This window comes from Montipora foliosa, chromosome 1 (genome assembly GCF_036669935.1).
Source record: "Montipora foliosa isolate CH-2021 chromosome 1, ASM3666993v2, whole genome shotgun sequence".
Taxonomy (NCBI): Eukaryota; Metazoa; Cnidaria; class Anthozoa; order Scleractinia; family Acroporidae; genus Montipora; species Montipora foliosa.
Genome location: NC_090869.1, coordinates 8,049,135 through 8,066,634, shown reverse-complemented (window position 1 = coordinate 8,066,634; position 17,500 = coordinate 8,049,135). Strand labels below are relative to the sequence as shown.

Below are 17,500 nucleotides of genomic sequence, written 5' to 3'. Positions count from 1 at the left end.
ATGGACTCATGCTACTCACTAAATGCACAGAACATAGCTTAGTCATTACCAACATTTTATTCCGCATGAAAGATCGGCACAAGGGCACATAGCGACATCCACGCTCACGCCATTGGCATATCATTGACTATGTAATTACCAGAAAGAGAGACAGACAGTGTGTGTTGAATACGCGTACAATTACTGGTAGCGAGGGCTGTTTCACCGACCACCGTATGGTTAGGTTTGTTTTCAGATTGAAGTTACGGAAGAAGAGCCGACAGCAACCACGTCTCACACTTAACGTTGAAGCCCTCAATCAATCTATAGTGAAACAAGATTTTCAGGCATCACTTAACGACAAACTTCCTGCCCTAGAGGAGAAGACATCTGTTGATACTACTTGGAATGCCCTCAATAATGCTATTCTTGATGCTTGTTCGGAGACTATTGGGCCAAAGAGGAAAAAACACCAAGACTGGTTTGATGATAACGATGAAGAACTACTGAAACTTGTTAGTGAATATCAAGCTGCTTTTATCAACTGGCAACAACTTCCAAAGACACACTCCCGCAGACAGAAACTCACCAAGGCAAAAGCTAATTTACAGAGGCACACCAGACAATTGAAGAATCAATGGTGGCTGGTAAAAGCAGCTGAACTACAAGAGCTTGCCGATACTCACAAGAACCGTGCTTTCTTTGCAGCAACCAAGATGGTTTATGGCCCTAGCACTCATGAGCCGACTCCTCTTAGGACCTCCACCAATGAACTTGTAAAGGATCCTGAATCAATTAGACTGTGTTGGAAAGAGCACTTTAGCAACTTGCTGAACCGCAATGCTCAGGTAGATCCAAGAGCAGTGGATGAACTCGAACAGCACCTTGTAAGACACGAGCTAGCTGTTTCCCCAACCTTTGATGAAGTTGAAAAAGCGCTGAGGTCTTTGAAGAGTGGTAAAGCCTCAGGACCTGATGGTATTCCTGCTGAAGTGATCAAAGCGGGTGGATCTCAACTCACTGAGCAACTTTTTCTGCTCATCCAGAGGTTCTGGACAGAAGAACAAATCCCAGATGACCTCAGAGATGCCCAAATCGTGACTTTGTTCAAGAAGGGAGATAAGTCGTTATGCAGTAACTATCGAGGTATTTCACTTCTCTCAGCAATGGGCAAGCTCTTTGCTAAGATTCTGTTAAACCGCCTGACTCCACTCGCCGAAGAGGTTCTTCCTGAAAGTCAATGTGGGTTCAGACCCTCACGTGGTACCATCGATATGATCTTTGCCCTCCGCCAGATACTGGAAAAGTGCCATCAACAACGCGTGCCTCTCTACCTCACCTATATAGGCCTTAAGAAAGCATTCGACTCTATCCATTGAGATACTCTGTGGCAAATTCTTGCAAAGTATGGATGCCCAGGGAAGCTTGTGAAAATGATCCGACTACTTCATGATGACTTGACTGCTGCTGTTCTGTATAATGGTAAATCTAGTGAGCCTTTCTCAGTCGATGCTGGTGTCAAACAAGGTTGTGTAATCGCGCCCACCCTGTTCTCACTGTTTATGGGGGTTGTTCTTCAACTGGCTCGACCTTCTCTCAACGACGGCGTTGGCATCCAGTACCAGATTGATGGCAACATCTTCAATCTTCAGAGACAAAGACAAAAGTTTCTTTTACAACCATTATTGAGCTTCAATACGCAGATGACTCAGCTGTCTGCTCTTGTTCAGAGGATGGAATGCAGAGTACTGTGAACGCTTTCCCTTTAGCGTATAGCAGGCTTGGCCTTACCCTCAACATCAGCAAAACTGACCATGTTTCAGCATGAACGAGGCTATCCATCTCCTACAGATTCTCTTCCATCAATTCAAATAAATGGTGAAGAACTCAATGCGGTAAACAACTTCAAATATCTGGGAAGTACTGTTTCCAGTAATGCCTCTTTGGATATGGAAATTCAAAGTCGCATAAGTGCAGCCGCCACAGCCTACAACAAACTCAGTAAGAGGATTTTCTGCAATAACGATATCCTATCCAACACAAAGATTAAGGTTTACAATGCCATCATCATACCCACACTTCTCTATGGTTGTGAGACATGGGTTACCTATTGGAAGCATATCAAACAACTGGAAACATACCACCAGCGATGTTTGAGACTAATCCTGCACATTAAGTGGCAGGACAGAGTAACAAACACTGTCGTATTTGAGAGAACATCTTCTCAAAGTCTAGAGTCAGTCGCTCTCCTTCATCAACTTAGATGGACTGGTCACATCTGTAGAATGCCAGACTGTCGTCTACCAAAGCAACTATACTACTCACAGCTCTCCCGTGGTACTAGATCAGTCGGTGCTCCAAAGAAAAGGCACAAGGACTTGCTAAAGCACTCCTTGCTGAAATGTGGAATTAATGTGAACGAGTGGGAACAACTAGCAGCAGACAGACACGTCTGGAAAAGTACAACTCGGAAAGGTGTTCTACACTTTGAAAACACCCGACTCACTGAGGAAGCTGTGCGCCGTGAGCAGAGAAAGGCTGCTGCCTAACAGCGCCTTGAGACCCTGTAGATGCGGCCTGTTTGAGTCTCTGCTCTGCTAATCTTTTTGGCCGCCATACTCGCTCGCGAGTGGCTGCGACGATGACGTGTGAAAAAGAGACATTACCGCTCCTTTAACTTCGATCGCGTGCCATTAAAAGAGAACATCCACTTTCCGAAAAATCAATTCTTAGCAAACATTGTTACACAAAGATCCATTTTCATAGAGGTCCATTTGTAACAATACTTATTGCTTTCGTGTTAGTCTGCTTCCAGAGACGGGATTACTAACGTTTAGTAGCAAGTCTTCAAAGTGACATGTCCAGTACAGGCTAATTCCATGTACTATGGAATGACCAACTGAGCAGAATGCTCAAAAGGAACCACCCAAGTTTGCTAAATTCTTAGCAACATTTGTTTTACAAAGAGATACGAAAGTGAACAAATTTGTAAAGGCTACAAATTATGACCTTTATATGCAACAGTCTACACGGTCTACCACAGCTTTTCACTGAGAAAATATGATACCATATTTCTTGCTATTGCAATGGTAGACCGTTGGTAAATTGAATATACGATATGTACAGGATTTCTAACTGTGTGAACTCTATCATAAATCATCTGGTAATGTTTTGGATTAAATAGGAAAGAAAGTACTAGTTGAATTGTGCTGTTTCCTGGAAGATAAGATTTTCAACTGTAACGCCACCATCGCCGTTGACGTCAATTAGGAACACAATTGCATTCGATTCGGCACATGTAAAATGCGACGATTAAAACACTTGAACATCAATACCATCATATGTCAATAATTAATATTCTTTCCTGTTTGGTACAATGTGCTTGGCACTTTGCGTGCAAACTTCTGAAATGTTTCAGAGCTTATATGATATCTTTTTCTACTTTGAAAATATTCCATATAGGATTCAAACCTAGAAGGGCATAATTATTGGAATCAATAATAACCTATTATCTCCCACACTCCCGCCCTCCCCCCCGTGTCAATGTTGCTAGCAAGACAAAAAAAATTGGTCAAAACTTAAAGAGTCAACATTGAAAGGGGGAGAGGGAGGGGGAAGTGGGAAAGGTTGAAATTCTAGATACGGCAGGTATTGGAAGCTAGAAAAGGTGTTTTTTGTCAGGAGTGTCTCAACAATTTTGCAACTTTTTGTAGCACTGAAACCCAGAACTACATGGAAGAACCACTGGCAGACGAGGAATGGCTTCAAGATTACAGCATAAAACAAGACGATAACAAAGACATCAAGAGGGAATTAAATCAAGGCTTAAATAATGCTGAACATTCCTATACATTTTGCTGTCCATACGATACTGAAAGTCATCCTCTTTGAAATGAATCAAGCACAGTGACAAAGTTTTACCGGGCTTCCAGTTCTTTCTTCTCACCAGGAAAAAATTTACTGCCATTTTTCCTTCCTTTTGAGGTATTGTGTTTTCCGAGTTGAAGAAAGGATTCCTATGCACACTTATTCCTTTTTCAGGATCACCTACATGTTGTTACATGTAGCGGGTACGCATCTTCCAGGCATTTGTTCGCATCAACCTGTGTAAAATCCTCATATCCTGTAATCACATGTTCCTTAAGCTACATCATGAGTTAGGGTACGAATCGAAAAAGTTCATTTGTTAATAACATGGACTTTCAAATAGGAAAATAAAAATTTTCATGTTATGGGCACTTTAAAACAGAAATGTACTACATGCATCATCACATTAAATGGCAGCCAATATATAATTCTTTTGTCCAAGTGTAAATTAGCCTACCAAGCCTCATTTTAGAGGAAGGATTCTTTTCAATTCATTGTATGGTATTGAGGCTTGGTAGGCTAATTTGCACTTGGACAAGAGAATTATCAGTTGACCTCCATTTATGAATAAGGTCTACACAGTCTCCAGTTTAGCACCTTCAACAAGAAGTGCCAACTCAATTAATAATACAGAACCTAAAGAGCTACTTATTCTCATGAACTCACCATTTTTTCACTTGTCACTTCTCGTCCAAGTACACCACAAATCTCACCAAAATTAGATGCACACACCTGTGTATTTCAAGGTATTACACGGATCAATCTTCGGAAACTACAAAGAAATGAATGGTACACCCTATTTAACGTCGGAAGTTCCTTTACTCTCTAGAGAGTATTCTCCCAGGAAGCCGACGGTGCGCTCATTTTACCCCCCCCCCTCCCCCCTCTTTCCATCAGTGCTCTGTTTTAAGGGTATTTAAAGCTACTTAGGCTACATTGAAAGGAAAGAAGTCAAAACAAGGATGTGAGATCCGGGGATCGAACTTGGGACCTCTTGCATCAAGGCTGCGCACTAACCGACTGTGCCACCCTTGTCCTCTGACTACTTCACAGGACCACTCAAAAATATTGGGCAATTGCCAACATTTTGCTATTATCAAACCACAGACTGAATATGCATTTTTAAAGCCTGGCCTATACTACAGCAACACCATACCAAGATTTCAATAAGATTTTGATTGCTTTGTTTCCCAGTGTCATTACAGACAGAAAAGTGTGTCTGTGTCAAATGTGTCATCAATATTTATTTCAGAAAAGAAAACAAAGCAAGGTTAACCCGGACGAAGAACCGGACACAGCGGTGGCGCAGTGTGACTGCACACATCCTTCAACTCGTAAGAACTCTCTTCTGGGCAAGGTGATCCTGTACTGTTTGATCTTCTATGACTTGAAACAACTTCTGAATTTCTTCATTCCCTTTCCGAAATGTTTTGGCACTATCACAAAGAATCAGTGAAGGAGTTCCATAGAGGGCACAGTGGCGCCTGAATGCAAGAAGGAACTGATCGGTCGTCATGTCATCAACTTCTCCAAATTGACATTGCGAGTGGTGCTACAAGTGAACAGGCAGACGTAACATTAAATTTTCTCTGTCTTGTTACCCTTGTTGACCATCAGATGACCGGTAAAGTCAATCCCCACTGTAGAGAATGGTGTCACCATGTTAAGGCGAAAGTCAGGCAAAGGGGTGAAGGGGGTAGCTTGTAGTAACCCTAACTTCATTGATTATGTTGCCAGATCAAAATTTGATCTCGTTGGGGTTAACTGAAACCTGCTTCACTGCAGATGATGTTGCTGCATGTGCTCTGGCCACGCCTGAGGGCTACAAGCTTATGGACCTGAGCCTTGGGCTAGTTGGTCGGCTGGCGGAACTGGCCTTTTATTCAGAGATTCATTACAAGTCACAATGGTAGCTTCTGGAGAGAGGGAATCATTCAAGTTTTCAGAATGGCTCGTTATATTGGGCACATACAGACTTCGTGTTGTAGGGATCTACAGCGTCAAGCATCCAGTGTCAACTGTTTTCTTTTCCGAGTTTTCTGACTATTATGTCTGTTATTTCGTCTACTGAGAAACTCGCGATTTTGGGAGATTTCAACATCCATGTCGATGTACCAAGTGACGCCGATGCGAGGAAACTGCAGGATTTTCTAGAGTGTTTAGGCCTTGAGCAGCATGTCAGTGAACCAACTCATATTCTCGGACACACCTTGGACCTCATTATTTCACGGAAATGTCAGTTTGTTATTGATGGTTCCCTAAGTGTTGATCGCCTGTTTTCAGATCATTTTTCAGTTGTCTGTGGTCTTCAAATGCCTAAGCCTGCAGTTTTTGTAAAGGAGCATACTTAAGGAAATCTCAAGGGTGTTGACATTGATAAATTGTGAAGTAATCTGAGAAACTTGGAATTGTGCCTAGTTCCACCAAGTGCTCTTGAGAATTGATTAGCTCCTATAATGCCACGCTAGCGGATACTCTTTAGGTTAGGTTAGGTTAGGGTTAGGGTTAGGGTTATCCGATGGAGGTACAGTCATTTCATTTACAATACTTACCCCATCCTCACAGCGGCTAATTTGACCTCGGACCCAAGCTCCGTGTCCTCGTCAGTGATCACTTGCAGTTAAATACATCAGCTATCGAAATCGAAGCAGAAAATGCTCATTTCCAGCCAAGTGCATGGGGTTTTTTGACGATGAAACATTCACGGAAGTTCGCAAATGATGTGGCTTTAGCTTTGCATGACAAAATCTTGGCTGGGATGGATTTTCAAGTCGCAAACCGCCTCTGAGCTGACAACGGTCGGAATCGTAGTGTGCAGCCTTGACTTCGTCTTAGAACATTGAAAACACCGACTTCCCGAAACTGTAAAATAAGCTCCAAAAGGCACAAGAATACACCAGAGGTGAGTCATTTTGATTCATTTTATTGAATGAAAGTTAAATTGAGCCTTTTTTAGGCTTTATAATCAACGATATTTGATTTCCCATACAAAGTCTTATAACACGTTTAAATTCTCAACGGCTGTCTGTAGTGACGCGAGCTTGGGCTGCCTATGGTCTACTGTGGTTAAGTGAGGATATACGGGAGGCAAAAAGGACAAGATGTAAATCTGAGAAAAGGTGAGCAAAAACAAAATCTCAGGCTTACTTTGGTCACTATAAGGTATGCAGGAACGGTGTGACTTCTTTGCTTAATAGCCTTCACACTGCATTTTATAAGGACTTTATAGTGCTCAGACAACAGTACTCACCAGGGAAAACTTTTTAGAGAAGGAGATTATTAAAGCACGAGACTGGGAATTGTCTTCCACCACATGATAATAAATTTCAGCTTGCAAATGATATGGGCACTTTCTTTACAGAAAAGATAACTGTAATCCACAAAGAACTCCATGACGTGGCCTCACAGGCCGGTAGTGCCTGGAAGGAAGCATTAGTGAACCCTCTATGAAAACCGTTTGGACTGGATCTTTTGTATAAGAACTTCCGTCCTGTTAGTAATTTACCATATATTTCTAAACAAACGGAACGTTCAGATTCTGATCAGCTGTTTGCCCACATCTTCCAATGGACTCTACCCTGATTTACAGTCAGCCTACGTGAAAAATCACAGCACTGAAATGGCTCTTTTGAGAGTAAAGAAGGATATTTTGATGAACATGAATAAAGGTCAAGTGACTCTACTAGTTCTCCTCGATCTGAGTTCAGCCTTTGATACTGTCGACCACGGTAGTCCGCTAAAATGTCTTCATTCTCGATTTGGTGTTTCTGGGAAGGTTTTGGAGTGGTTCGCATCGTACTTATATGATAGGATCCAACGTGTTATGATCAATTGGAATCGTTCTGATAGCTTCTTCTTGTTGTACGGTGTTCCACAGGGTTCCTGTTTGGGCCCTTTTGTTATCTACGCTTCAGAGCTTTCTGAGATCAGGGGTTGTCATCTGCCTGATGTTCATTGCTACGCAGACGATACACAGCTGTACCTATCGTTTGCACCAGATTCACATACAAGTCATGTTAAGGCAGTTACTGGAATGCAGCAGGGCATAGAGGATCTTCGTCAGTGGATGTTGTTGGACTGGCTCAAGCTTAATGACGATAAGACTGATTAGTATATCCTCACTCAGTGATCTTGGTGTTTCAAGCAATCTGATTGGTTCGCTATCTCGGAGTAATTGAGCATTATTCACTCCCTACGGAGTGAATGAGTGAATAATGCTTGATCCAAACTAAACAAAATGGCCAGCGTAAACTCACCAGCACGTATATTATTGAGAATACAAAATGATGCGACATGTTCAAAATACTGCTGAGCACCTTATTTGTAATACCTCATGCTTTGATCATATTTCACCTGAGGCGATCTATGGTATAGCAACAACATCTTAAGCGGCCTTATTACTATTAAATCTAAATCTAACTACTCGCTCAGATCTAACAATGAGCTTTTACTAAAACATCCAAGAGTGCGTACCAAGAAAACGTTGGGGGATCGTGCCTTGTGTGCGGCCGCCCCCAAACTTTAGAATGTTTCATCTGATACATTGCGTGAAATAACATCCGTGGATTCATTTAAGGCTCAGTTAAAGACTTACCTATTTTGAGACGCTTTTAAGGATTTTATATAGCCACAGATTTACTTTTAATATTGCGTAGTACTACATAGATTGATATACATTTTGTTTAATTTACCAATATTACATACATATTTTTAACTAGCATATTTTCTACCACAAATTGTAAATTTTTAATTGTAAGCTTTTTAATATTTGTAATTATGTATTTTATAGTTTTAATTAAAATAATTACTTAGTAATTATTTCAATTGATTGTGACATGCGGGCGATAATATTTTAATGTAGCTGGTGCAATAGAAATGAATAAATTATCATTATTATTATTATTACAATCAACCCACATATGACGCCAAGTCTGGGAATCGAACCTGGGCCACATTGGTGGGAGGCGAGTGCTCTCACCACTGTGCCATCCCTGCACCCCTGCTTTGTTGTCAATTCTTTTAAATCAATGTTGATGAGAAGGCTTTTCCTTGGGATAAAGGTGATACAAAACCAGAACAATACCAAAAACAAAAGAAATGGTAATTGCTGTCTTGTTGCAATTTACCAAGACAATCAGTTGCTTTTGCCTCTGCCCTGCTGTGGTGATTGATACAGTGCCGCTCAAAGTTGACAGTCTCGAAACTCAATTCTCGCATCACGAAGGTCGAGTCGTTTGAGTTTCGAGACGCGAGAATCGAGGCTCGAGAATCAAGAGTTGAGAATCAAGAGTCGAGAAAGATGAACTTTGGAATATGCATAAACTCGAGAAGAACTTGAGAAAGCGATTTATGTCTCGAAGAAATGAACAATTCCGCAAACGGAGCCTTTGTACACAATATTCATGTTGACTCTAAGCAAGCTTTCAATGTTCTTAAACCGCGAAAAAAATATTATCTTCATTATCCTTCGGCATGTAGAATAAAAACGTTGCGATCTTATTCACTTGTTCTGAAAAAAATACACGAGTTTCCGATGCGTTCCCCAGGCACAAACCCGGTCACAAACTAGCAAAATGATCATGGACATGTAATTTATCGGAGTAAAAAGGAACCTTGTTCGAAAGGTGGCGTTGTAATATCAAAAACACTACTGCGTCTTTCCCATCGTGACAAAAGCTGGATTGAAACTTTATAATCAAAATCAACAAAAGACGAATGGTCAATTATCGTCGCAGTTCTGCTTGCTCGTCTTGGATGTCAAGAGAATCGAAAGAGAAAATATAACATGCTCTAAAAACTGGCACCGGTATACGCAATTACAAGCCAACACCATGACACAATCAAGTAAACGTGAAAATCTTCAGTCGCATGTTGTATCCAAAGCTCTCAGATATATTTACCATGGGCATGAACACAAATCCTGCAACCATTATAATTATTTCAAACACGAAGTATGGTAAAGTGAAGAGAGGCAGTGGATCGAAACGAACCGGCGTGGACTGTCAGGCTTGCGTGTGTACTTTCACAATTACATTTTTGAGGACTTGTAAATATGCCTGCAGTGTCTGATTCGTTCCTACAAACTGGAAGCTATTCTTCTTACTTTTGAAATATTCTCTGATGATTTCATAAGTACTGTAGGTAAAATAATTGAAATAAACTGTAATCAAAAGTCAAAGCATTGCGTGACATCCGCTTGAGGGTAACTTCGTCCGCAAGTGAAATTTGCATATGTCAATGTAAGCGAAACTTGGAACATTTTCATGCTCGTAATGCAACTGCCTTACCAGGCAGCCTCACTTTATTTAAAACAACCAATAGTGATTTACCAATATGACCAATAATGCGATGGGAGCACCGTTGAAAAAATTCACAACCTCGTAAATTTGAGATCGCTTGCTCGAGGCATATTACGTTACATTCTCTTTACTTAAAATCAATGATCGATAACGCTTATTATCAGGATGAAGAAAGCGTCAGGTTTTTAAGTTTTAAGCCAAGCCAGCATGTTCAAGTGGATTGTGAAGAGAGCGGTTTTGTAAATGATCGCAACAGATTATTCATTGATCCTTTGAGGAAAGGATCGAGCGACAGGAACTGTGTGCATATTTCGTCAACAGAACTACTCGTACTTGATATGCGAGCATGAACAACACACAAGTGCGCTTTGCTTGTCTTATTTACTTCTCGAGAGATCAGTCAAGCATCAAGCTCATTATTTTTCTCGACACGAAACTCGAAAGACTCAACTTGCGAGTTGCGAAACTCGACTCGAGACTCGATTCTCAAAATTTTCGAGGATCGAGAAGCGCGTCTCGAGTCAAGTTTCGCAACTCGCGAGTGACTGTCAACTTACCTTTGAGTGGTACTGTAGATTGAAAGATAAGGTTTCAGTACCTCCTACAGCACTAATAGTGTCAGGTGGCACAGCTGTACACTGTATGTAAATTATTGCCTGCTCTTACCTTCCTAACATGAAAAAGAGGATCTGAGCAGAGAGCCTCAAACCGTGGTAAAAAGTATCTGTCTGTTATATCTCGCCCAACAAGTGGTGCCATCTTGCTCATTAACTAACAAACAAGAAAGTCAGAAATGACAATTACATGAAAACTGTGAATTATTATTTTTCTTTCCAACACGATTGACTGAAACACATTAATTTGAGCTCTAAATTAGGGTTAGGGTTAAGGCTAAGGTCGTGTTCTATTGGGCTCAACTGTTTCAACTGCGACTGGTTTAGGTTGAAGCGGTTGAGGTTTCCCAATAGAACACTTTTCCAACCGTTTTCGGTTGAAACGCGGTAACTCCTGGGAATAGTCATTACCAGACTTCTCAGCGTTGACAAGTTGAGGGAAAGCAACACGGTAGGATTCCTCGCCCGACTTTAAATGGCCCGCGTAAGCAACAGCGGTCGCTGCCAATGCTTTTTCAACTGTTTCAACCTAGTTTGATGCCGGCTGAAAAAGTTGATCGACCAAACCAACCGAAAACGGTTTTTTCTGAATAGAACACTAAAAAACCCAATCAACTCAACCAACTAAAACGGTTGATCCCAATAGAACACGACCTAACCCTTAAGGCCAATTTTTCATTGCTATTCATGTCCAGGTAGGCTTCCTCTCAATTTTTGAGAGAAAAGGCCAAAATATCATGAACAAACTATTTCTGGTCAAACAAATTACTCTAAAGAACCACTAAAACTCATCAAAACTTACAGCAACTGCTTCAGATCTGTTGTCATCATTGCTTTCTCCAGCTGTTAGCTGCAGTAAAACAGGACAAACCTGTTCCTCGATATCATCTGACAAAGAAAAAAATAATACATGTATTTTAGAATAAAAGATGGTTTGAGCCCAGGAATTATGCACACCTTGATAGCATTTAACCCACATGGGTAGTGCTATCCATGTTTCAACAACCAAGGCAATGTGAGTACAGTCCAGAGAAAGAATGTTGTTATTGACTGACAATTATTCAACAACCTGAGCATTAGCCTCATTGACAGACAAAATTTATGGAGTACAGAGAACAAACATGGATACCACTAAAATGCACAAGTAACAATGGAAATTTGGTTTATCATTTAGAATAACAAGGTCTACTGAGCTGCTGCCAACTACCAAGTGTATCGAGCAAATGACTACTTGACAACACCACCAACAAAAAAACATACCAGTAAAAGACATACTTAAACTAGACACTCCATGAGCGTACACTGGGTTGCCTGTGCTATGTGTTATGCAAAAAACAGAAGGGACCGAGTGGGGCGGTATTGAACTGCAGCCTTGCAGGCAATTTTTTCAAAGCGGGGGTCATTAAGACCATTCTCATTAAGCCCGGTTGTCCCAAAGAGAGTCACATATTGTCAACTGAGCTGAATTTTGTCTTCCAGGAGATTCAAGTCTTTGCATAATATGTGACCCTATTTGGGAAAACCGGGCTTAACAAAAATAGTGTTGTAATGCATTTTCAATGCACTTTAAATTCGTTGATAATGCATTACAATGCGTTAATAATGGTTCTCAACCCATTTGTAATGTTATTCAGTCCATTGTAAAAACGTTGACTATGTTCAACAAAATGTTTAAGAATGGATGGAAAATGTTTCTCAATGCGTTGGCAACTTTTCCCAACGTTTGATACAAATTCTGCAGAAAAGTTAACGTTGAAAACAAAGGACAACGTTTTGCCCCGTTGTAACAAAGCTAAACATAATTATTGTCAACACACTTTGTTCACAATAGGGTTACAACTGAAGCCAAAAAGGTAAGTAACAGCAGCCATAGGATAGTTCAGTTTTACACTTAGCCACGTTCTCTGCAAAATTACAGGAAAACTCCATGAATTTGATGTTTCTGCTCAAATTCAAACTGATACATACGTGCTAGAGTTCATGCTAATGGGTTAACAATTTGTTGTAAAGATTTCATAGTAGCTAATAGCAGCGGTGCTATAAATGATTCCAAACGGCCCATGGCGGTTTCATTAAATGCGTTGTCAGTGTTTGACAACGCACTGACAATGTTTTGAAATGATTTTGAAATGGATTTGCAACGCATTTCGGTTCCGTTGAAAAACATTGCCGACGTTTCAAAACGCAATGGAAATGCTCTTCAACGCATTTTCAATGCGTTGAAAATGCATTACAACGAAAAAACGCTTCAACGCTATTTTCGTTAAGCCTGCTTTTCCCAAATAGGGTCACATATGTAGCTTTAACAGTACAAAATATTGTTTTCGTGTTGTATATCATTGTAGTGCTATGGTAGAAGTCTTAGGTTTACAAATAGCCCCCTGACAAGATACAGTATGTGGTTACTAGAAAAGTACTAGACCCAGAAAAATAAAATGGGAATCGAGAAACAATGGCTTCTAGGCTGACATGTTGATCATTTTCAAGTTCCCTCACAACTTCTCTTCACCACAAGTTTAAGCGTGCACTCTGAGCATCTGACAGCTTTGTAATACAAAAGTTCACTGAGGTTAAACGCTGTCTGGCAGGGTTAGTATCTGGATGAGCGACATAAAAAATATACCACTTTGTAGCAGAAGCAGAGGACCAAAAATTCTATTCTAATGCTCAAAAATGCGAACTAAGAAAGGTACAGATTTTGTTACTGGTAGCTTGCTTTATGCAAAGCCAATATTGATGCAAAAGTAAATAAATATTGATACACAGTTTTTGGGAAGAGCAGAAGGAGGCTTTCAGGGCGGTTGATTGAGAATGAATATTTTGCCATCAGCAACAAAATTTACGACATGAAAACAACATTAATTTTGAACCGCGAATATAAGTTACCATCAGCGAAAAACAGTTTGGGAGATTTTTGCTACATTCAATTTTGCTATTGTACTTTTGGCTGCACAAGTAAATTGCAAAATCAAAAGTGACATCAAATCCAGCGGGCGCCATGATCAAGTTACTGTGGCGTGTTTAAACAGTGAAGCATCTGTGTCAGATGATGGCAAGATAGTGGGTTTTTGTTTTTGTTAGTTTTCTTTTTTCTTTCAAGTGTTATAAAGTTTGACCAGAAATGTGTGAATTCAACACAAAGATTACAATCGCCCAACTCTTTGCATTGACCATTGTTTCTGCAAAGTCAAAAATTTACTCTCCAAGACAAGGTTATTTATCATCAGGTAATTCCATCATTTTGGAAAAAGCAGCTACTTTATTATTCATCACCGTCACAGGTTTTTGCTGATTTTGGGGCTCATTTTGTTAAAACTCAAGCATGCTTCCAACAGACCTGTTTATTTTCTGGACTTAGGCACGTGCTGCTGACAGCGCACTACCACAAAAATCCTCCCGTATCACATTTCAACCCACATATGCAAACTTGTTAAGGTCGATATTCACCCAACATTAATTTTTAAATTCACAAAGGCTGGAAATCTCACAAAAACCTTTTACAGCGAAAAATTTATGGAAACAAACAACATAATTATTTGCTATTAGAGGCAAAAAACCCTTCTTACTTCAATTGTGTGCATGCAAACAAGACACACAATCCGAGTCAGAAAGCATATGCAATTAAATATTAAATTTCTGACAGTTCACATCAAACCCTTTTCGAAAGAACCTTGACCATAAATAATGAAGCACAAAAGATACAACAAGATTTCATTCAAATAATTCTTCACTGTCACATTTCCAATTTTTTTTTCCCTTTGCAGAGTTGAGTACAAAATAAATGTAAATTGCCAGACAACTTAGATGCGACTTCAGTAAACACTGCGATGCATTCAAGGCGTTTGATTCCTTCAAAGTTAGACGCCACTTAGTGGGGGGTGACAGGCAAGACTTTTACCAATACGGAAAATATAACGATGAAATATTACCCATTTTCCCACTGGGATTGCCATACTGGCAAGCCAGTAATAACGGTAGACCAGCCCTGACATTAACTCACAAGAGGAATAAAAACAAATTTATCACTGTTCACAGTATTTACATGTGCGCGCTCACCATGCAAAACTTGTCTTTTCATCGTTAACAGTAGCAAGACATTGGGACCTAAGCAATCTGTTAAGATTACCAATCATTTCACATGTACCTCCGCAAATGTCATTTATTGCATAACCTGTACATTATGCAATAAATTATACATTGGCGAGACAGGTAGACGACTGTGCGACTGATTCCGCTAACACCTTCGCGATGTTGAGAAGAATGAATAGGATGCATTTAAGCCAGTCGCTCATCATTTTAATCTCCCTAACCACTCCAAAAAACACATGGCTATCTGCAGCCTTTCCCTACATCTAGGTACGACGGAAAGCCGCAAGAATCTGGAACAAAAATTCATCTTCCAAATCGGCACCCTTAATCCTCACGGTACTAACAAACGCTTTTCATTTACCGTAAACCCCGGCGTATAAGCCGCACCTTTTTGCTCGAAAATTTCGTATCAAATCGGGGATGTGGCTTATCTGCGAGAACATCTAGACACCATGCCGTAAATTTGCATAAATTAACAAGTTTACCGAAAATTCTTAAGTCTGTATAGACCTGTGCAGCAAATTAATAAGAACTTCATAAAACAATACCACATTACGCATTGATCATTGCTTTTGCGAGTTTGGTGGCTCCTAAAAGAGCCGTTGTTGTTTGAGCTTATACAATGATTAAACCTTCTTCGTTAAAAGATCTTTTATCCGGTTTAACATTGCCTTTCTTGAGCAGGTGAACTTCACTCGGCAGCGAATCTCCATTCCACCACAAAGTTGTTTACAATGTCGAGGATGGCCGCCCACTTCGACAGAAATCGATCCACCACAAGCGAGAATGCCTGGTTACTAAGCTAAAACGAACCGAAACGTTCGTCAGGTGTTGTTGCATGTAAATTCTAATGAAAAAGATCAAATTTATGTCCTAGTCAGATTTTCATACTATTAGTTTGAGTATTCTCTGTTTTAAATGTTAGTGAGTTAATACGAGAAACTTGAAGAAACAGTGCATTTACATGTAAGACATCTTTGTCAAGACTCCACTTTTGATTTATCTTAATTTCTTTCAATTTTTTTTTTCCCAAAATCTAAGTTGCTAAACTCAGGGTGCAGCTTATATGCAAGTGCAGCTTATACACCAGTGTTTATGGTAACTAATATATTCCTATTTGTCACGTTGCCATGTTACCACCAATAGCGTAGCTACTACTCTACTATAAAAACAACACATAACCCACAATTCCTCGATTCGCTCTGGCGAAGGGCTAATGCTTGAAACATCAGCTTTTAGAATCTCTGTATGGTGGCCAATTTACATTATCAACTCAGTTGATAAAACCCACATTTTTGTATACTACTTCCCCACCAACGCAGCACCCTTCAATAATATCATGGTTCACTTAGCAGAAAAACAATCTGTTCAGACACCATCTAGATCAACTGATAATACAGTTGCTTGACTTACTTCTGCTCAGACTGCCTGGACAACCAACAACAGTCCTCTCATGCTGGAGGAGGATCCAACTAAAATGTTCATCATGGTGACATTTAAAGCTATCAGGAGTGGAAGTTACCTCAATTGGTTCAATAGAATTTAGTTACCTCTTTCTACAACTTCCTGTTCCAAAAGAACTAATAAGGCTGCTTGACTGGTCTTGCGAACCTAATAGACAAAAATACTTGATCTATCAATCAACTCATCAATTATAAATTCTTTAATATTTTTTTCAATTGACACATGACAAGTAAAAGATTTGTTACAGAATAAAAACTATAGACAGAATATAAACTGAAATATAGAAGCTTATTCCATATTTCAAAGTTGTAAACTTAAGGCTTTTTATTTCTTCAAAATCTATTATGTACACTTTCCAAATTAAATTAAGAGTTTTTAGAAAGTCGTTGATGTCACTTCTGGAATGAAGTTAATGAAAGATGTAGATTTCAGAGACTACATGTACATACATTAACCCTTTAATGTCCAAACCGGCCTAAACCGGCCAGACTTAGTATTTTACTATAACGCCAGACGATTTTACTCGTCTATGGGGCACTCCAGGGAGTCAATGGGTTTATCACTCACTTAATGTCCCCATTAACCCTTTGACGTCCAAACCGGCCTAAAGCGGCCAGGCTTTACTTGGCCAATCAAAAATGACAGAGACAATCCAGTAAACCAATCAAAACTCGAAGTAATTACGTGTAGCCTACACAAAGCACGAGAAAATGTGCATGAGCGAGCCACAATTGGTTTTGGTTTCACTTCTGATTGGTTGAAAAAGTAGCGCGAGAACTTTGAATCAATCACTGAGTGAAGTAAATAATGCAAAACGAAAGTAATTCGCTAATTACTTTCAACACTCAATTGAAAACCACTCTATTATTATTATTATATATATATGCGCCTAGACTCGTGATCGATACTTGACGAAATATATTCTATCTTTTCCTCCGTTCTCTGGTACGTTCATATTTTCCTTTCCTTGAGATGTTCAATTTATCCGAAACAGTTTTAATCGTCGACAGCAATTTACCACGATCTTTCACCGTATCATTCCAGTTATGCAGAATATTCCCAGTTTTTAAAATGCTTTTGCAGTTGTCCTTAAAACGGAGCTTATTATTATTATTATTATTATTATTATTATTATTATTATTATTATTATTATTATTATTATTATTATTATTATTATTATTATTAGAG

General features: G+C 39.7%; 1 protein-coding gene across 1 annotated transcript in view; it reads right to left on the bottom strand.

The window, feature by feature from the left end:
• LOC137970340 (serine/threonine-protein phosphatase 4 regulatory subunit 1-like) overlaps positions 1 to 17,500 on the bottom strand; it is a 62,986-nt gene that overhangs the window by 30,412 nt on the left and 15,074 nt on the right. Inside the window, exons 6-9 of the mRNA XM_068816893.1 lie at positions 16,399 to 16,459; positions 11,562 to 11,647; positions 10,812 to 10,916; positions 4,513 to 4,578 (exon numbers count right to left, since the gene is read on the bottom strand). Of these exons, the coding sequence (XP_068672994.1) occupies positions 4,513 to 4,578; positions 10,812 to 10,916; positions 11,562 to 11,647; positions 16,399 to 16,459 (318 nt within the window). The remainder of the gene's footprint in view (positions 1 to 4,512; positions 4,579 to 10,811; positions 10,917 to 11,561; positions 11,648 to 16,398; positions 16,460 to 17,500) is intronic.